The sequence below is a fragment of the Falco cherrug genome, chromosome 8 (genome assembly GCF_023634085.1).
Source record: "Falco cherrug isolate bFalChe1 chromosome 8, bFalChe1.pri, whole genome shotgun sequence".
Lineage (NCBI taxonomy): Eukaryota > Metazoa > Chordata > Aves > Falconiformes > Falconidae > Falco > Falco cherrug.
In genome coordinates, this window is record NC_073704.1 from 51,933,964 (window position 1) to 51,956,203 (window position 22,240).

The 22,240-nt window shown below is 36.9% G+C and overlaps 1 protein-coding gene across 3 annotated transcripts in view; it reads left to right on the plus strand.

The window, feature by feature from the left end:
- GABRB2 (gamma-aminobutyric acid type A receptor subunit beta2) overlaps positions 1–22,240 on the plus strand; it is a 170,821-nt gene that overhangs the window by 51,814 nt on the left and 96,767 nt on the right. For all 3 annotated transcript variants that reach the window (XM_055719384.1, XM_055719386.1, XM_055719385.1), the window contains one exon: positions 6,810–7,030. In XM_055719384.1, the coding sequence (XP_055575359.1) occupies positions 6,810–7,030 (221 nt within the window). The remainder of the gene's footprint in view (positions 1–6,809; positions 7,031–22,240) is intronic.

Below are 22,240 nucleotides of genomic sequence, written 5' to 3' on the forward strand. Positions count from 1 at the left end.
GTGCGTTAAAATATTTTATCCTACTTCAAAGACATGACTGAGTAATACTTCTAGTACATAATTTTGTCTGAGGCAGAAAAATACGGTTTCCATAACTTTTCTTTAAAGTGAGCATAGTTTGCGTTTATTCATCTTAATTCGCATTGTTCATTTGAGAATCCTACAACACTGTATAAAGTGGACTAGATCCTTTCAAAAGAGAAAAAAAATCTGAAGATATCAAGATACGTGACTCTCTTAAGCAAGTAGCAGTTAGATTACATTTTCAGTTCAAGTTCACTTTCATCAGTCTTCCTCCTATTATCAAGAGAGCAAATCAGGGAAAGCCAAAAGACATGAGGCAGATGCTTTTTCACTGGAATGACACGCAGATTGCTGGCTCGGTAAAAGTGCAGTATCATGGTTCAGTCTGGGTGACTTGCTGGAAATTAAAATCTAGTGTCACAGTGTCTTGCTAAACTAATTGACATTACAGGAAACATATCGGCCATAACTGCCTTATTTCATTTTAGTGCATGAAATATAGTGACACTGAATTGCAATGCAATATATAAATCACTGTGTAGAAACAATATAAATATTGGCTACTGTCAGTAGTGCTAAGGAGACACAAATTCATGTCGCTGAATGGTAAGCAGTCTCTTACTACAGATTTCATACGCTCGGTAAGAAGGAGTTTTATGCCTAGGAGTTAAGCTCTGCTGACAGGCTTCCGTACGCAAGTCTCTTGCTCGATTGCACGGTACTGTGTTTTTCTGAGAACTGTTGTAGGAGATAAACAGCCATCTTTGCTTATTTGTTCAGCTGGGAAATGAGTATAGCTGATGAATAATTCTGGGATAGTTGCTGCCGAATAAATGGTAAGCTTATTTGTTGGGATCTTTTCCTTTCTGCAAAGATCGTAGAGGTTAGGTCGTACAATTCCCATCAAGAAAAACTACTTGGTAAGTTTTAGGGCACACAATTAACTGGCAAGTAAGACTCAATAGATCAAGAGAGTTCAACTCTGTGTAAGGTTCTTGATGTCATTGTAATTTTTTTTTTAGTAAAGATTTACAGAATGTGAAAAAGACTTTTTTTGAAAGGGACTATGACAGATATTATTTTGACAAGTCTTTGCTGTTACCCATTTTTTTTTTTTTTTCAATGTTCATTCTACTTTTATGTGAGTCACTTTGTGGTGTCTTCCAGTGTTAACAGGGCTGGCTTTTTATGTTAATTTTGTTGATGTGAGTGTGAGATAGGTAATTATGAATCAAATGTGTTGTAGTTGTTGGTGTTAAACAGAATGAGGATTGAAATAAGCACTCAGGGAAAAACATTGCTCGTGAAGGAAATTCACTGAAGCTCTGAAAGTGCTTTGTTTTGGGTTGTTTTATGTACAATTCAGTTAGTGAAACATATTTGTGTGCTTCCTGTTGTAAAAACTGTGCACATCAGTCATAATGTCATGTGAGTCTGAGGAGGGTGTAGCATTAAAATTTGCTCCTTTCTTAAGTATATAATAGCTGTTAATATATTACAATACATTTTGCAGTGTAGATGTATACTTTTAATAATTTACTTATTGGCAGTTTTACATATGTCATCAACAGACAGCTTTTTAAATGTATGTGGTAAGTATAATATTCAGGCAAAATCTTCAGCTTCAAGCATTTTCAGAAGGAAATTACTTTGCTTTAAAAACACTGCACTGGGAAACGTAGTAAAGTGTTTTTACTAGTTAGGAATAACCAAGAAAGTGATGAGAAGTGGACGAAAGCCAAAGCACAAAGGAGTTATCCATTCATTACTGATGAGTAGAGATAAATAGCTTCTTCATTTCCATGCTGTTGTGTTGTATTGATGGTATACAGAATGTTTCCTCTATTTTTTTTCCTCCAAAGTTTCCTGTTTTCATTACTTCTGAAGTGTTTCAGTAGCCCTGTTATATTCCAGTTAACAGAAGTGTTGCTATACATTTTTAAGCTGTACTGTGAAACTGTATTTTAAATATTTTTCTCACATTGGACCTTACCCGCATGCTTTGAAAAAATTTACATCAGGCCCAGTCTTTTGACTCCCACTGTCACTGTTGAATGTTCATGAAATTTATTTCCTTTTTTGGAATTTCCTTCCCTTTTCCAATATTAAAAGACAACCAGCAATATACATTTCAGTTATTGGCCTATGGTGGGTTTGGCTAAGGTATGTATTCCTATCTTTTTTTAAAACTAGTACTAGGCCCAAACTGGCATTTCTTTTTTGGCTTAAGAATACTTTTATTTGAGAGTATTAATGAAATGAGAGAATATAAATAAGAGTGCCAGTTATCAGATTTGATGCTTTCCTGCATAGTATCTTCCCTTGGCTCTTTGAAGCTGATGGTCAGTAACTGGCAACTTGGCTGGCTGTAACAACTCTGTCAACTAAATTTAAGTTTAAATCACTTAACGTATTTACATTTAAAAGTGTTTGCAGAGAACCACCACACAAAAATAACGTTCAGGATAAAATTTACTCATAAATATGCAAATACTAATAAAACTATTCATTTTTTTTTGCTCTTATGAGAGAATTTGCATTAAGCTTAACTTTGTCTCATATTTGCTGCTCTTCTGTTCATTGTGTGAAATAAGAAGAAAACTGGGAAGAAAAGAGATCTTTTTGATCATGATAGAATAGGAGTAACCATCTATTTTCTGTGGCCTAAATTTCTGTGTCTGGACAGAATAAAAAAGTTTTTTAAATTTAAAATTATGTGAAGAGTGGAATAATGATGAAAACTATACAAATGATAGTATGTGTGTATTGCAGAAAATACAGTATTTGCCTATTTATATTCTAGGTTTTGCTTATGAGTTTGTCTATACTAAATATATATAGACTAAATATAGATAGTAAAATTTTGTACAGCATTTCAAGCTTCATGTTCTCACGGTAACTGATGAACCTATTTAGTTCTATTTGTACAATGTGTCTCTGTATGCCTGTATTGTAAATAGCCTCTACCTTTGTAGTTTATGCCTGTGTAATGGTATACACTGACATAGTCATCATGAGGTTTGGTTTCCTATTTCTTTCAACTCATTGTAATTATTTTCTTGTACTAGGCTTTTTAAATTAATTCACTCCCGTTTCACCTTTATAGTTACACTAAGCTTCTAACAATCTCATCCTATGAATGTAGTCGGATACTAAGGCTCTAACAAATCAAAATCATCTTGTAACTAGCCACTTCTACTCCTCTACTTCTTTTGTGTGTTTGTCTTCCTAAGGAGACAAGTTATTTGCATGTTTGTTTTGATGTTTATCCTTAGAATAGAGGGGGATTTCTGTATTTAATGAGAATTTAACAGACTTTTTTCTTGTGTGTGTGTCTACTAGATGGGCATGTTCTTAATCACAAAGTGTAAAGTGTCTTGGGATACTTGAGTGACCTTTGGTACCTGCATGTAGTTTTTTTGAATTACTATTTCATTTGGAATGTTAAAAACAGATGTCTCCCTCCTTTCCAAGGAATGAATGTGACAAGTTTTCCTTTTTTTCTGACTAATCACTTTATATTTTGCAATATGTAGCTTGGAACACATTTATTTTTAATAATAATTTAAAAGAAGGCTGCCTAAATTTGAAAGATTGTGGGGGTTTTATAAAGATTATTTAAGGTGTCCTATTCTGACCATCAGAAACTTCAGTCACATCTGAAAACTAGGGCCAACAGATGACAAATAACTTCTAGTTGGAACACCAGCTCTGCTTCTGGAACACAGTGTGTTTGATTCTGAACTCCAGCCTGGTGACTTGGCTTCTCTTTCAGCTATACCAGTGCTCCAGTTTTACAGTTTTATGTAATTCATTTTTATGCACTGAACCATGCATGTTTAGTGTTCTTCCTCCTCTTCTTTTCCTCTTTTACCGAGGTGTAAAGAGGGAAGCATGATCTCTCTATATATGTTATATATGAATACACATAGATTATTCCTTAGTATAGGAATAAAATTCAACATTCCAAGGATAATAAGGGAGCAATTGCTGTAGCTCATCTGCTTTATGTTGTATATATTGGTATAATGAGGACTAATACATTTTCTTACTGGCAATATATTACTGAACATTTTCTGGTATCTGGTTATGAATCAAATACTGCAGAACAGTGATGAAGCATAACAGTACAATTCTTCAGATGGTAGGTGGAATGTTCTTGAAAGCAGACTGTCACCCTCATCCCGAGGGGGTGGGGAGAGGAAGAGATTTCAGATCATAAAAACTGATCAGATCAGAATAGTTACCAGGTAAATATATTTGGCAGCGAAATAATTGGAAAAACTTCCTTGGTTTTTGCCTGCTTGTAACTGTGAGTTTGGTGAATGTTGGAGGCACCCTACGGAAGCTGAGCAGCGTGTGTGCACGGGCTGGGTGTGCACGCTTCCAGTAGCGACTGCGGCGCAGGGCTGAAGGCACAGCAAGTGAGGATGATTAACCTTTAACAATTGCAAATAGGAGGAAAACTGAAGGGACAGCATTACCATTCTGGCTTTGTGTTGACAAGGAAGAAATGTCATAACTATTCTCGACAGAAACAGATATTTCTCCCTGCTTCAGTGAAAACTGAAGGGGCAATTTGAAGCTCGTGTATGTGGGCTCTTCTGGGGGAAGGTGCATAAAAAATTAAAAGTGTTTCCACCATGGAAACACATACCTCTGTAAAAAAACATTTTATACTGATTCATCTGAGCATGCACTGTTGTGCAGAAGAGGCAGGGTCAATGAGTTTCCAAGTGCTGTGTCATTACTCAGAGAACTGCTGGAATAGCCATGGTTGTCACAGCCTCTCCCTAACGCCTGTTTTTAAGGGTGGACAGCATACATGTTAAAGTAAGTAATTACGCCAACCCAATTTATACATAAAAAGCTTCATAATAAATAAAATAAAAATAGTCTTCTGGATGCTCAGAAATTGGTAATGAAAGTTATATCAGATTTCGATTTTTCTTTTCAATTCGCCATTAACACTGGCTTCAATTCACATCATTTAACCGGAGGCGTTTCCCTGATGTGCGTAGGTTAGGACTGATCGCCCTCGATGTTCTAAAATCAGTGGGGGAAGATGTGTCTCCAGGACCTGAAGTTAAGTAGGATGAATCCCACCTCTGCATAGCAGTGGAAGAAAGTTTGCGTGCCTGTTTTCCCATTCGTTTGTTGTTTATCAAGTCCATGGCTATCCTGTGTAAAGATAACATCTAGAAATTTAAAAGTTACTTTTTCTTTAAAGTAAATTTTAGTGATTTCTTACAGAGGCATTTTTGTAGACTTTTTTTTTTTAAGTTTAGTCTGTGAGACTGCAAAATAAGAAACTTTTGTATTTTTTGTCCTGTATATTGTTTATGTGTCAATTACAGTTTGGGGTTTTAAAATGAAAATGCTTGTAAACTACAAATGTGGCAAGTGCTTTTTAACATATTTGAGCAGGAAGATAAATGTTTCTTTGCCAACTGTAATAAAAACATAGTTTCAATAGTGGGCTCCTCCTTTAAAATACAAAAGTGGCTAACGAGAACTAGTACTGCAATTTATGCAGTAAAATGTTCATATCTTACATGCTTTTTTCTTTTGTTACGCACTGCTAGAAATCAGTTTGTGACATGTAGTCACCACAGTTCATTAGTTAGGTGGCCTTCCTTCTTTCCAAGTGCCTCAGACTGATGCATGGATACAGATTTTCATACTCTGACATGGCCAGGTCCTGGAGTCGCTGATAATCGAAGCAGGTTTTGTTGACTTTTTGTTGAAAGCTGTCTTTTGTACGCTAAAAGTTCTCACTATTTAATGAAGTCCATGATAAATACAAATTGTAAATAATAGTCTGAGGCCTGCTTTATGACTTCTCTAGAGAAAGCAAAACAAAATATTTGTTTTAGAATATTCCTCCTTTTGGTATTCCTTCAGTATCATTTTACAGCCCTTGACTTTGTGGTCTGTGATCAAATATACAGCTCCTTTGTGAATTATTTATGGAGGTGTTTTTTATATAAGCTAATATATAATGAATATTCTGTCTTTGTATAACAGTCTTACAAAAAAATAATAATTTGTAATTGTAGCGTTCTCTAAATCACCAAAAGATAAAAATATGTCTAAAGTATTGTACATTAGTGGCCTGCATCAAGACAAAGCAAGCCTCATAATACTGCAAATATTTACCCAGATGCTTCATTGTGCTCTCTGAATTGTTCCATTGAAGTAACCAGAGTTACTTCATCTGTAAAATTAAGTAGACGACTAAGACTTGGCAGCATAGAAACCTCAGAGACTTCCCATTGATTTCAGTGCCCAGGGGAAAGTTAACAGACTTTGAAGAGATTTTAATTTAGAGAAGTGTTTGGGTGGTAGCAGCAACTCCAGAGATACAAGACCTGATCTAGAGCTCTGTGAATGCAGAGGAGACCATGAGATCAAATGCAGATCTATGAATATTCCTGTTTCCTAGAACTCCCAGGCTTGTGAAGTGCTACAGAAATTTCAGACTGTTAAACATCTACAAATTTTTTTACATTTTATTTTTAAATATTGAAATGAGAACTCCCAAGTCATTCATAAAATGTAAATACCCCATCTTTTCTGTATTCTCATTTCTGTTATTAAGTATACACAAGATGTTCTGTACTGCAAAAGTAAATAAATCTACTTATGGAAATTCTGAACAGAAATGTTTGCCTTTAGGAACAGTTGCAATGAATAAATATGTATTTGCATTATTGTTTTTTTGCATATGTATGCTGTCTGTTTCAATGCAAACATTTTTTTTTTGTTTGTTTTTATAATCACAGGACTATACCTTGACAATGTACTTTCAGCAAGCATGGAGGGATAAGAGACTATCGTATAATGTAATACCTCTAAACCTTACTCTGGACAACAGAGTAGCTGATCAGCTGTGGGTTCCTGATACCTATTTTCTGAATGACAAGAAGTCATTTGTACATGGTGTCACTGTGAAGAACAGAATGATCCGTTTGCATCCAGATGGGACAGTCCTTTATGGACTCAGGTCAGTATGAACCATTTCTAAATCTTCTTTTATTTTTAGTCTTTTAATCATGCCTTCAAATTAAAACCCATTCTTTGCCTTTTTTGATGTTATCCTTTTATTGCTGTACTCTGTATAACTGATGATATTCCAGAAACAATTTTAAGTATTCTAAGAATGGATAAACATGTTTTTTAATATAAATTTTGGAGAGAAACTACAATTTTTAGTACAATTCAGACACTTGTAATAAAAACAGATAGGACTGTAAAATTATTTTAAATACATATAATGGATTAAAAGCCAGTTTTAGAGCTCCTTCCTTGAAGGAACTGAAAAAAACACAAAATGAGGATTAGAGGAAAAAAGGGAAAATGTGTGTGATGGCTGAATTGATAGTTTAACTAAAATATATTTAAAGTTTTTTTTGATTGAATATTCAGTTGGCTTGTGTTCTACCCAAATGAATCAGTTTCCTGATTTTTTCACTATGATGAGGTGTATGACTAGAAATATTTTTCAGCCTGATATTGTTATTGTGTATAACTCTGTGGAGAGTGGTGAATGAAGAAGTCAACAGAACAACTTCATTCATGAGAAGTTCTGAAAACTGCAGGGAAATGTCTGTTTAGTGATGTTTATAGAAAAAAAAAATTACAAAGTGATTTAAATGTATTCCTGCAAAAGATGACTGACTTAATATGGTATGAGTAGTTAACAAAGAAAGAAAGCATTGACTGGCTTCAAAAAAAGAAAATCTGCAGAACTTAAATCTAGAATGTCTCATATTTTCATATTGCGAACAATATATAATAATAGTTTCAGGGAAGTTAAATCTCAAAATATTTGTTACTGTATTGTTTTTCACTGTCAGTGAGACTGTCCTATCGTCTGCCTATAACTATCTTGTCAAGAAGCATGCACTTTTAACTTGGATGTTTTCTACACAGCTGTACAGGAAAGCAACACGGTGTTATGTATTTAGTTCTGTCACTTGAACAAATGTGGACCATGAAGTTTGTATCTAATTAAGCCATTTATTACAAGTCACTGATATGGATGCCTTTAGTTTTGATACTGCGCTTGAACATGCAGGTGTTTCTGGAAATCCTTACCATGAACTACTTGGATTAAGAGGCAGCTGAGCAAATGTAACTACTCTGGATATACATTAACGTGTTTCTCTGTAGAGGCTTTTGTTTAGAACATGGATACCTAAATTCCAACTCAAATGTCCTAAGCTCTTTTAGGACTTCAGGCTTAACACTTTTGGCATTGAACTTCAACTTTCACACCCAAACCAGAATAGTTCCAGGGTGATTAAGTTTAACCAGTCACTTGTGCCAGGAAGTGCCTTTCTCAGGATAGGCGGCTTCTAGTTCTTGGGTAGAAACCGTTCTCCTTGAGATGGAGAGAGACTAGACCAGTGCTGCCACCACTGTGCTGGAGTCAGACTTCACACGCCTCCTGTCTGGATCATCCCTGGACTCTTCAGTCACTGCCAGCTGGTGATTCATCTCCAGAAAAGGGGAATGAAAAATGTGAAAATGTTAACTTAGCAGGTACTTCATGATTTTGAGTCACTCCCCTATATGTGCAAGATGCTGATTTCATCCTTCTTTGTAGAACCTAGAACATCTTCCACTTGGTGGAAAAGATCTGGGCTTTTCCTGGCTCCTTAGTTTCCTCTGTTCCTTCCTTCCTATTTCAGGAATAACATTGTCTCTTATGGCTGATGTTATTTTACTACTTAAAAAGTAAAGGAAGGAAAAAAAAGGGCTGCAATACCTGCTAAAAGAAATAAAATTAACTAGCTACATCTGGTACACAGCAAAAGCATCACCATGGTAGAAAAGTATGCAAGTGAATTTAAGAGCAGCAGCATGCCAGTCATTACAAAACATGAGACCAGGTAGAAATTTTGTTAGAATGTGCAAAAATAATATCCCACCCCCCCCAACTGAAACAGAGTATTTCATTGTTAGATCTGTAGCACGGACCAGATACTCTCTTATGAACTGCAGAGAAACATTTTGCCATATATAACTAAATGGAATTAATTTTGATTTACAGATTCTGCTCTTTTGTGCTGTTTGTTATATTTACCAATTTCTATTGCGTTTAGTTGTGTTTTCTGTGTGAGATCAGTTCAGGCTTTGGCACTATGGCTGGGAGCAAGTCTGGAGGGGTTTTTATTTATTTTCAATTTAAGACTCTGAAATAGTCATGTTTGTTTTTCAGAACAAATAATGAAATATAGGTTTATTTTTTTTCCATAATACTGACTTCTTATCACTACTTGTGACAAGTAATTTTCATTCTGACTGCTTAACAAGCCATAATAAATTCTATTTTTGAAAGTGTTAAAGTCACTAGAGCTCACAAAAAACTGTTCTGTTGGAGAATCAAAGAAAGATTTTTTTTTTAAAAAAAAAATTTTGAAGCTGTAAAGCCATTAATGAAAAATATTTTTTTTTAAGGTTTAGTGGTTTTGTTTGATTTTAATTCCCAAAGAAATAAGGTATTGATAGCTTTAAAACAATTGGCAACTAAAAGCTTAGGTTTACTTTCTGTGCTTTTAAAAAATCTGGGTTTCATTATTTTTAAGACCGTTTACTCTTTTTTTATATATACTTAAGATAATTTTTGTCTCAAAATGCTTTGCATAAAATACTCTGGACTAGTACAAGAATGAGCTTAGTTGTCTTTTTTTTAGCTGATTTGGTGTGGTAGTGCTTTATTGTCTTGGGTAAAACAATTCCTCCTTTTCCTTGAGTGTATGTAGCAAATCTTTTATGATGTGATAAAGTGAAATCTTGTGTATTTTTTACTTAAAGCTGTTTAATGTAATTAGATGAAGCTTCATTAATGCTTTGATCCTTTATTTCCCAGAGGTTTTTTTCAATACTTGCAGTCACAATATGGTATCCAGATGGTTCTGGAATAATTTCTGTATGTTGTATCTATCGTAGAACTTACGCACAGCCCAAAGTAAAGGCTTTTTTAGAAGAGTTGGGTTTTTTTTCCCAAGGTCAAGAATTTCAGAGCAGAGAAATAAGTTTCTAGTATTCCAGTATACCTAGCAATCTTGTATCTGTGATTATCAGTTCTTCCAGCCCTTTTAAGACTCTGTTTGGTATGTTTCAAGTGTCCTCTTTGCCCTGTGAGCTGGCACGAGATGAATGATGGGTGTGAATGCTGCCTTCATTCCCTTGTGTGAAAGGAATTGTACGCTGAGGGCAGCAGCAAGACAACTGTCACCCTGTATTCCCCCTACCCGTCACACAAGGTTAGGGGCTGCAGCTGTCATGGGTGCTACTGCAACTATGTACTGGAACAGCAAAGAGGGGAAGGACACCTCTTGTTTCTTGGAGAGGTAGTGTGTTCTGGTATAGAGGCTATGCAACGTGAACGGAAACCTAATAGATGAGGACATGGCAAGAAAAGGTCCACCTTTTGACCATAGGATATTCATAAAGTCCACTTTGTTTTCTAGTTCAAGGTTGACCAAATAGCTTCTAATCCTGGGACGACTGTCAGATTAAAGTTAGCAGCTACTATTAGAAATAAAAAAAAATCTATTCTTACTTGCATGGAAATGGGGACCTAGCAATGCCAGCTTAATAATAAAAAGGTTTTTTCATTGTTGTACCTTATGCTATACTAAAACCTGTGGGGGTTATTTGCTGCATTTAGAAAGATGCACTTCAGAGTGGATACAGCTGGATAGGTCACCATATAGCTCTTCCCCTCTTATGTAAATTCACACACACTCTACCCTGAGTGTTGGAGGAAACAAAACCCTAATTGTTCTTCAAGTCAAAAAGAGAAAATTATGGTTAAGGGTTTTTCTCTAGCTTTTGTGACATATTCAAGCTAAAAAGAAAAAGAAAACATTTAAAGGCACAATAGGTAATGGGTTTGGATGAATAATTTTTCTTTGGTCTCAGTTATTTGGAGTTTGTTGTAGAGAAATCTTGACAGCATCTGTGTACATTTATGTTTGTAATATATATGTATCAATGTTACACTGTTTGGGCAAGAACATGTTGCAAAGGCCATACTATTATGATTTTGAAAAGCATTATGTCTGTTTCTAGCTTTATCTTTTCCAGTTTGTAAGGTTTCTGTCTGCTTGTCCTTCTCAGGAAGCAGCCTGTTTCCAAGGAGGGCTGCAGAGGGGATTGCCAAGGGCAAGGAACAAACCCGAATATCAATATAGGTCTGTCATAGCTGGACAATTACCCTCAAAACCCCCTTCTTATATGTCCTAATTATTAATGACCTGCAGACAAATTTTTGTGATGAAATATAGAAGGTCCTACCTCCTCCTCCTCCTCCTCTTTAGACTCACCTGAACAGGTCTCAGAAAGGCTTTCTGGCTAAAATGTCTTTCAAACGCTGGGGTGGATGGGGCAAATACACATGCTGGTAACGCAACAGAATGATGTGACTGACCATACTCTGCTTTTGCCTTCAGTGGACCATGTGGCAATTGATGGTATGATCCTACTGTTAAGGCTTCGGTTTTACAGCTTTAAATAGCTTTAACTATTTATTTTATCTAAAATTAATTCAAATTTAATGTGATTTACTGTCCACAGTAGTGATATACTTAATGCCTGCTTAGTATTAGTTTCCATATCTTAAATGCTTGCTTAATATTAATGTCTACATATCATTTAAAAAACAAGTGTACCCTATTACTGCTCTGAAAATCACTACTTTTATGGCTTCATTAATTTACTTTAGCTTATTCTTGCAGTGGCATGTTCCTACTTTGAGTTTCATTCTACTAGATTGAGATTCCTTTAAGTGTCAGTCTTAAATTTTTACTTTTGCCTCTCCATACATCTATATATAAATGCGTGTGTAAGTGTACACTCATGCATGCACACACGCATACCTACACACGTTTCTGTGAATTTGGTTTCGTTTACTTTGATTGCTGTAACCAAATTCATTGAACTGCAAGTGATCTTACTACCAAAATGGTAACATATAAATGTAACTGTCCCATTCTTTTATGCCCCTATAATTTAATTTCCAGTTCGGATATAGCAAGTGGTGATCCCTTAACATGGTTCTTTCTGTTTGTCCTAACAGAAGCCATACCTGGTATGCATGTCGGATCTCATTAGATTTAACATTGTGAAGGGAAATTTCAGGAAGGATCAGGAGACAGTTTTGGAGACACCTGGTTTATGCTTTCACTGAAAGGGTGGAGGGAGACAAAAATGGCTAATAACAAATGTAGATTTATATGTGGTAGTTACCATGTCCTCGTAGCCTGCCTTATTCACTGCTACAGGGCATTAGTTAGGGGCATGACTGAATTGTGACCAATTTTTTTACACGGAACATGATATACTGGTTACTTTTATGTTTAGAGGTTTGGGGTTTTTTTATTTCTCAGAGATCGCTGACAGCTGTTCATGTTAAGGGAAAACGCTTTTTTCTGCATTCCAGTTGCAGTATGATATTTACAAATATGCTTGAACTTCCTTATTTTCAGTTTAAAAAAATGTTTTATTTCATATTTTTTTTCATATTCCATCTGGCACGAAAATTCTTCTTTGCTGCCAAGCCCAGGACATTCAGTAGAAGATATACTTAAATCACTAAAATGGTAGAAAATTGCAGCATGTAGTTTTAGAATGAAGAGTCATTACAGGGAAAATTACTATCTGTTGGTAGTTAAGATGACTTCCAACAGGATATTAGTGATTCGACAATGTATATGGAAAAATAGACTTAGGGGACCATGATTCAAATCTAAGATAAGAATCACTTTTCAGTCGGTTGAGCAAAGTTTGAATAAGATATGCAGCCAGAACTCAGGAAAAAAGGTAACGGCTTTAACTGAATTTCTATACGTTAAAATACCTGGTTTATATAATACACGTAGCAGAAATAGTTGCTATGGTAGATAAGATTTGTTGTTTCTTAAATTTATTTTTATATATCTAGGTGTATATTTAAAAAAAAAAATAAAATTCTCTGACTTTCAACATGAAATCTGTTCTAAAATGCAGACAGAAAATTAAGCTGCCTTCTGGTTTATTCTGTGTAATCCTGAGGAGGAATCGCTTCTCTGATTTTTGCAGCCTGTGGAAGCACTGGAAGTTTTCTAAGTTTTTTTTCTAGGGTTGGAATGCAAGATTTGAAACGGGTGATGAGCAAGACGCTTCTGTTTGCCAATCTGGATTTGGTACTTTTTGTGTAACTTTCATAGGGTGGTTTTCTGGAACTCACCTCTTTGCCAAAAGAGAGCACTTGGGTGTTGTGTGTCAGAATAAGGAGGAGACTAAGTTTACAATACTAGGATTAAATGTAGTTGAAGTGGCTGAAGACAAAGACGTTTCATGTGGTTTTGCGCCATTAGCAGGCTGGGTTTAGAGATATTTGCTCTCATATATGCTTCTAACGGTGCTAACAAGTGGACTCTTGACAGTGGCTTAGTCACTGAGGACTGATTAATTGCATGACAAAGAGCATTGTGTACTTCTGTATCTGTTCATACACCGGGTTTATGCTTTTTGTAACTGAAGCTTGTAGGCATTTTTTTGCTGAAAAATAGAATATACACAGAACTTTTGTCAGGGGCCACATCCTGTGAGATGATGACATTTCTGTTCTTTTTAGCCAAAAGAAAACCAAAAGAACTCTAGAACAGAGTAGTTTTGTCAGAAATGAAAGACTTGTCCCATTTGAAGGCCCAACGGTTTTATCTGCCAATATTTAATGCATTGCCAACTATAAGTTTTCAGCCCAACCAGCAATAATTCTGAACTGTTTGACTGATAAAACCTAACAATCTCCTGTGAATAAGAGAATTGTGTACATGACGGTCTTGCTTGGTCCTCTCTTTATTTCTTGCTACCAGCATTGAGTCACATGAATTCAAAATAGTTCTGGATGCCTGGATTTTGTGTTGTCTCAGCTGTGCCTTCTGCTGTCTGCTCACTCAGTTTCAGCTGCTTGGAAATTTTCACTGTTGCAAGTAAAATAGATTCTCCCACGCTTCCCTCTGATAAAATAGCCCTGGGCATTTTTGTTGTATTAATAGACTTGTTCAGCAATTGAACTTCTTATATACAGCTTATCATCTACAAAATCTGATGGACAGTTTAAAAAGTAATTGCCTTTCTAAATGCCTTTAGTTCTCTGAAGATACTATTTGAGAGGTGAATTGTTTATGCCAGACATCCTTCAGTAAATCAATGTTTATTTTGATGTTTATTTTGCTGCTTTGGGGTACTACTTTCTTTCTGCCCTTCCCTGTGATAAGGCTTATTTTTTTATTAAGATCCTAAGCATAATTTGGAGGTAAATTTCCATTTTTCAGTTTCAGGACAATACGATCATTTGTGCTAGCTGGAATTAGAATTATATCTTTAGACTGCACATAAGATTTGAAATATCCTTTTAATTCCCAAACTTCCTCTGCAAGAAAGAGATAGAGACCCCTGTCCTACCTCTTTTGCTACAAAAGTGTATTTCCAGATGGTGGACAGAAGTTGTTTAAAGACTTTTAATGCCCTTTCATCGAAGGAAAAACTCTCTCGAAAATAGAGCATTTTAATCTTTCTCAGTTTGGGGATTTCAGAAGGGATCAAAAGGACCTGGCCTTTTCTGGAGGTGTAGGGGAAGATTTTATTTTAGATACTGTATTCCTGATCATGGTAACTAACCAGGGTCTGGAGTTTCTGGTTCTGTCTGTAAACTTTGGGCATATCTTCATGAGGGTCCTGAAAGTGTCATGCCAGGGACATCAAATCACCACTAAAATCATAATGTGAATTTGTGGGCCAAAAATTTACATGTTAAACTCTACTTTGAAAAATATGTTAAGCATCGTAGACATCAGGCACTTTTACTCTCTGTCCTAGTGATTTTTGCCCAGTGGAGAGACACGTCATGCGATGACGCAGAACTTCAGATTGAAAATGTTTACTTGAATGTGAAGTTTCAGAAGTTTGTCTTAAAATAAGAAATAATTGATATGGCTTTCTGTTGCCCCAGTTAAACATACAAGTTTTCTTAATTTTGGATATCACTTTTTGTTGTTCTTTTTATCTCATGTAAATATACGACACTAAATTTCTTGATAGGACACTAAGAGCATATACAAACATTGCAAAGAGTAACTAAAAAGTAATTTGAGTAAGACTTGTTTGAACGTGAGAATCTCAGTACTGTGAACAAGTGTTTCCATTATGTTAACTGGGTAATTTTTTTTGTGCTAGTGCTCATGCTCATAGGTGCCATTACTGAACTTGCAACACTTGCTAAAATTAATTCACAGTCTGACATGCAGTTGTTTAGTTTTGCACAAGAAATGAGGTGAACTGGATTTCTATTTCTAAATTGTCAAGGCTGTTGAGAGTACACATGCATATTTATAAGAACCTTTAAATCTTGCATGCAGGTGTTCAAAGCAGGAACTTTTTGAAAACGGGCAGAAATAAATGCAAATGTAGTAAAACATTGGCTCAAATTGAAGTCACGTAACTGTTGTGAAGTCTTGAAAAACATTGAACTACCTGTGAAGAATACTGTACAATTATATAGAATTTTGAGTACAAAGCATCGCCTGCATTAACAAGGAAGCATTACAACCCCAGCCTCATGATTTGGAAATCCTAGGGCAGGAAAGTCAGATACTAGCTCTTGTCTTGCACAATGAATATAACATAAGGAAAGGATTTGAATCCTAGCGTGTTGCTTAAGTGAATGAATTGTTGTTTTAACCAAAGAAGGTATGGGCCAAATTCTAGTTTCCTTACTTGTGCAAATGGTTTCTTCAAAAGTCTCAAGGAATTCAGCACGGAGATAGTACTACTGTTATTTCTGATGATATATAAACTGAAGACCCAGACTTTTTGTGACACGAAACAAATCATACAGCTCTTCTGTCTCAGTTATTCCATTTATTAAATTGGAATTCTAAAACCTACCTTTCACAGGGGGGTTGTGAAAATTAATTAATTAGTTTGTAAAGTGCTTTGAACCCATAAACCACTACCTGAGTGTCAAACATTATTATGAAGAATTACAAAATGCCAGCCTTCATACGCACCTTGGGATTGCTGTTTTATGGATACAAATCTGTTCCATTCTCCTTAGAATCACATTGTTCCACTTTTCCTCCATAGCATGCCATTCACAAAATGAGCCAATTTTAGGAAAGATGCAATTTTTGGAATAAAAAGGAGATCACTGACTGTCATAGGTATCTTTTTCAATTAAGGACTTGTAGATTAAAGATGCATTTTGATGTGGGATTTCGAATGGTATTGTTTCAGAACACCTCCATCTACAGCAGGAGGGAGGGTAGTTGGATTTTAAATACTTCCCCTGTCTGAAAGAAAACAAAGATATCTTTCTACTTGAGTTCCTTTATTAGATCTTAAGAATGCGATAAGTATTCAAGAGGGTCTTTTGCTTTTATTTTATATGAAGTGGTTGTTAAATCATTAGTATGTGAATAATTAATTCAATTAACCTTAATAAGAAAAAAGCCTTAAGTCACAGCAATCTTTTCCATTAAAAGCCCTATTATCCAAGATTATTACATTGCAATGAAGTGAACAAAATTCAGAGTTTTATTGCCTAACAGACAAACTGTGGCATTTACTCTATATTAGCAAGAAAAACTCCATCAGCTATAGAACCATGTAATGGTTTAAATTGCTCCAAGGGTATTGCACATTCCAAAACCAAATAGAGGTCATCAAACATTTAATCTTGATTTATTTTATTTATTTATTAATTTAAATATTAATATAATTTAGAATTACAGCAGTCTATCTTATTTCCCTTCTGTAATGTCTTCTATCATATCGCTTTTGCTGGTAGTTGGTGATGCTGACAATGCAAATTTTCATATAGCAGTCATACATAAAATCTCAGAATGCTCTGATCAAGACTCAGCTAATGAGATGGATGTTAAATGTGTGTATACATGGATATGCTTAAATACGAGATATATATATATATTTGATATATAAATGTGGTGCATGTATATATGTATAAACTTCTACTTGCACACATTTTTTTGCCTAAAATTGGTAAAATATGAGCTGGATCTCCTAAGTAGGGGCAGGGTCGGAGAGCTTTATGAGTTAAATTTTAAGGCCTTACATGTGCAAGAAAACTAAATATGATGATAGCACTAATAATGCATCTTCTATTTCACCTGTTTCTGTAGGTCACAAATAGTCACTTTCTAGTTGTGATTGTACTTTCTTTTACACTTCTATGAACATTACTGTTAGGCATTTTTGAATGCTATTTCTCAAATGAAAGGAAGATTTTTTTTTTTTTTTTTTTCTTCTAGCAGTTGTTTTATCTGAAGGTGCAACTACTTGGGGTTATTTTTCATTCCAGTTAAATACCTAGTTTTAGTGATCTGAATGCACTTTCTGTGAAGAGAATAGCTGATTTGTTCACTCACTGTTTTATCATACTTTGTTATTGAGCTTTAAAAAATGGTGAAATGGTTGCTGAGAAATAACAATTACCTAAACTCCTAAAATCTAATATTTTCCCAATGTATCCTGGGTCTATTTTCTATTTCTTTGTTCCGCTGAAAATTTAAATTTCTTATGGTCCTCAATGTGCAAAGCAGCTGAGGAGCTATTTTCTTGGAACAATATTCAGTCCTGCTTAGGAGAGAAACTAAGATAAGTAACAAAAAATTCTGTCAAATTGTGCTTCCAGAGAAGTTCTCCTGACTCTAGAGATGTGTGTAAACATCTGCAGAAAAGCACTTTTAAGCTGTGCTTATCACTGATCTTTAGGCTATAATGCAGTCGTTTGCATTAGCCATTCAGTGAATAGCTTTGTGTAAGAAAGCAATACTTTTTTTTTTTTTTTCCACCTTGGTTTTTTTTTTTCTTTCTGAATAGGCATCCTTAGAATGCTCCCTGCTTCTGCTAGTCTAGAACCATGTCATTTTAGGGAGTGAGAACAGAAGAAGTTTGGAAAACTATTCTTTTAAATTCACTTGATTTTAATATGCCATCTGTATGAGCAGATGGGAAAAATGTCTCAGGGCCAGGAGGAGACTGTGAGATCAAATCACAAGGAAAGAACTACATGAAGACATGTTCCTAGTGTCAGAATAAAAAGGACCTTTAACAATTACCTCAATGACATGACCCAGAGACTGGTCCCTCAGAAACTGCTGTCTCCATTGCAGAAGGTATTTCAGGGGGCTGTGATCACTGCCATGTAGATCCCCATGGCACGTAGTCTGTGGACACTCTCATTTCTGGTCAACTGCCAGAAAAGAACAAATATTCACGTCTCTAAATTATTCTCATATGTGAACTGTAAATCCACTTTCAGCACTGCATGGGGAGGGTATGCCAGAGGGCCTTATCTTCCTCAGCTTCTGAACTGATGAATCATTGTTTCTCTGTCTTCACGTAGTACGATACATCATTCTTGAGAACAATCTTTTTTTTAAAAAAAATTTCCCTTATCCACTAGGCAGGCCATCTTATCATAGAAGGATGTCAGATTCGTCAAGAAGGACCTGCATTTCATAGCCCCTCACTGGCTGGGCCTGATCCCCTGGTTGCCCTGGATGTGCCACGTGATGGCATCAAGATGATCCGCTCCATAACCTTCCCCGGCACCGAGGTCAGGCTGACAGGGCTGTAGGTGCCCAGATCCTCCTTGCAGCCCTTCTTGTAGATGGGCGTCACATTTGCTGACCCCCAGTCTGCTGGGACCCCCCCAGTTAGCCAGGGCCGCTGACAAACGATGGGAAGTGCCTCGGTGAGCCCTTGTGCCAGCTCCCTCAGTGTCCTCGGGAGGATCCCATCCAGCCCCAGAGACCTGTGTGTGCCTGAGTGGTGCAGCAGGGCACTGACCATTTCTCCTTCTCATTCTGCTCCCCATCCCTGTCTTCCAGCTCAGGGGGCTGGGGACCCAGGGAAGGATTAGTCTCACTATTAAAGACTCAGACAAAGGTGGCATTAAGTATCTCAGGCTTTTCCCCAGCCTTTGTCACTATGTTTCCCCTCCTATCCTGTAAAGGGCGGAGATTTTCCTTAGCTCTCCTTTTGTTTCTAAGGTATCTGTAAAAACATTTTTTTATTGTCTTTTACGGCAGTGGCCTGGTTAAGTTCTGCTTGGGCTTTAACCCATCAGATTTTCTTCCTGCCCAACCTCACAACATCCTTGTAGTCCTCCAGAGTTCCCTGCCCCTTCTTCCAAAAGTGGTAAACTCTCCTTCCCTTGAGTTCCAGCCCAAGCTCTCTGCTCAGCCAGGCTGGTCTTCCCCGCCGGCTCATCTGTCGGCACAAGGGGACAGCCTGCTCCTGCGCCTTGAAGACCTCCTGCTTGAAGACTGTCCAGCCTTGCCGGAGCCCTTGGCCCTTCAGGGCTGCCTGCCCAGGGACCCTGTCAGCCAGGCTCCGCAACAGCCCAGTCTGCCCTCCACAAGTCCAAGGGGGCAGTTCTGCTGACCTCCCTCCTTCTCCGAGAATGGAAAACTCCATCATTTTGTGATCGCTGTGCCTGAGGTGGCCTCCAGCCATCACATCACCCCCCAGCCCTTCTCCGCTCACAAACAGCAGCTCCAGCGGGCGCCGTCCCTGGCTGGCTCCCCCGCCAGCCGTGTCAGGCAGTTCTCTTCCACATGCTCCGGGAACCCCCGGACTGTTCCCTCTCTGCTGTGCTGTAGTTCCAGAGACATCTGGCAAGTTGAAGTCTCCTGCAAGAACAAGGGCTGGCAACTGTGAGACTTCTCCCAGCTGCTTCTAGAATATTTCGCCCACCTCTTCACCCTGGCTGGGCGGTCTGTATCAGACTGCCACTGCCTCACCTGCCTTGCTGGCCCTCCGCCTGGTTCTTACCCCATCGTCACCATCGTACAGTCCCTAACACAGAGGACTACCCTGCCACCTCGCCATCCTTGCCTATCCCTTCTGAAGAGTACACAGCCATCCATTGCAGTGCTCCAGATGTGCAAGTCATCCCACCATGTTTCCATGATGGTGACTATGTCATAGTTTTCCTGCTGCACAGCGGCTTCCAGCTCCTCTTGTTTATTGCCCAAACAAATAGTTACAGCATATAAGTATGTTTTCACTTACCGACAAGAGTCTCTCTCTTGGGACTATTTTAAACCTCTGACATTTAAAAGGATTTGCTCTGACAATTTCTCTTGGAAAGTGAAAGGCATGTAAAAGCATATGAACTTTTTGTGTGAAAAATCTTACTTTTCCTAAAGCCTTCTGTAGGGTTGTAAGGCCACTGGGGATTATAAAGCTAACACTTGTTTCCAGTTAGAAAATGCAAAGATAGACCTTAACAAGCACTGTGAGACTAAGTTAGTTTTACTGTAGAAGGTGTTGTATGCCAGTGTTTTGCCTGTGTAAAGTGCTTATAGGAAATTTATTCAATATGTATTGAAAAATGTTATGGCACGTTCTCTTCAGTGTCAGAATGAAAGAAAAACCAAGAGATGAGTAGCCATTGGGGAAACACTTTGAGATCTCAGTCTCATTTGCATTAACTGAAACTGATGCAGTATGGTTAGGACCAAGTGTTCTAGCATTTATTTTGCAGATTTCTCTCTCATGAACCATAACTTTTCTAAAGCACTTTAGTGTTTTATTTCTGTCAATCCTGAACCTATCCCCATTTGGAGATCTCTGGGTAAACATCAGAAACGTGGGAGCTAGAAGAAAGTTCTTTATCATGATATTGCCATCCACAAATTCTGTCCCCTTTTTTGTCATTTGCTATTTGTGACTGTCTTTGTCATGCCAATTTTTACAGCAGTTGTTGTTGTTGGAATGCTAGCAAAAATTAACAATAATTGGTCTTTGTGCATTTTTTTCTTTGAAATCAAACCCCAAGATGTGTGTTTTAGAATAATAGCTATGTACCTTAACAAGGCAATATATGTGAATACTGTATAGGAAGAAACACCCCAACAGAATTCTGAATGCTTCTGCTTAGGTTGGAGAGCAACATTAATTTACCGTGATCATAAGGCTTCTCACAATCTGCTCCATGGATATTTTTACCAAAATATTACAGATTTCAGGCAATGAAAACCACATGGAAGGAGCTTAGAAATCCCCTGAACTCAGATGACTACATAATGTTTGTACGTAGTCATCTGAGGTGGTAAATTATTTTTAGACCTTGCTGATAAGCTCTATCCCTTCAGTGAGGGATCATCATCTGTGTTTTCATCTTATCATTCTCTCCCTAGAAGATGGCTCCTATCTGCTCCATTCTGTATGTAAAAGGCAGAGATGACAATCAGTGCACAAGATGAGGAACAAGACAATGGAAAGGAGGCACATACTGAATATTCATCCCTTTCTCCTTTTATTATTAATTATATACATTAAAAGCTTATTTCATAATTACATCCCAGACTACATTTTATTCTTGGCTAACAACCGAGAATAAAGCACTGTGCATCTTTAAACATTAGTCTGTGGGCTGTTTCTACAAGAGGGTCTCTGAAGCACATATAATTCTAATGTACAAATACTATATTATGGTTGAATGCCTTTGCATATTTGATGGTGTTAGTGTTGCTGGAGAAATGGCACATATGACAGAGAGGCAATGTTTTTGTTGCTGTTGGATTTTTAAAGTGGTAATGGAATAGCCATAAGAAAGACATGGCATTAGTCATTTTCATACCACTTCGGTACACCTTTGAGAAAACACATTCGAGAGCTGAAATATTTATCCAAAAAAATTGCCTAATGGCATTGCAGGAAACAAAAATTCCTGCCCCTGCCTCCAACCAAACTGAATATTATTATTTCCTTTTGAAGGAAAAGATACTGAAGAGAGACTCTTCTGTGCTTCTGATGCAGGATGTTTATATGTCGTAGAGAAGACACAGTATAATTTCAGGGAAATTATTTGCATGTCATTAAGACTGAAGGAAACTGACAAACTGTTGGATGCTGTTGTTCAGGCAGGTGATGTCAGTTTGCAGTGATAGATGAATTTAATAAAACAAATACATAAAACTTAACCTGTTTCTGAAGGTTCCTGAAGTCTTTTCCAGGTACCTGTCCTGCAGGATTCAGTTACGATGTTTTAAAAATATTTAGTTAACTTAAAAAACCCACCCAAACCAAACCACTGAAAAATCCGAGGAGGCATGAGTACATGTTATAGTTCCAGAAGAGCTAAAAATCCCATTGTTTGACAGGATGAAGATCATCTTACATAAAG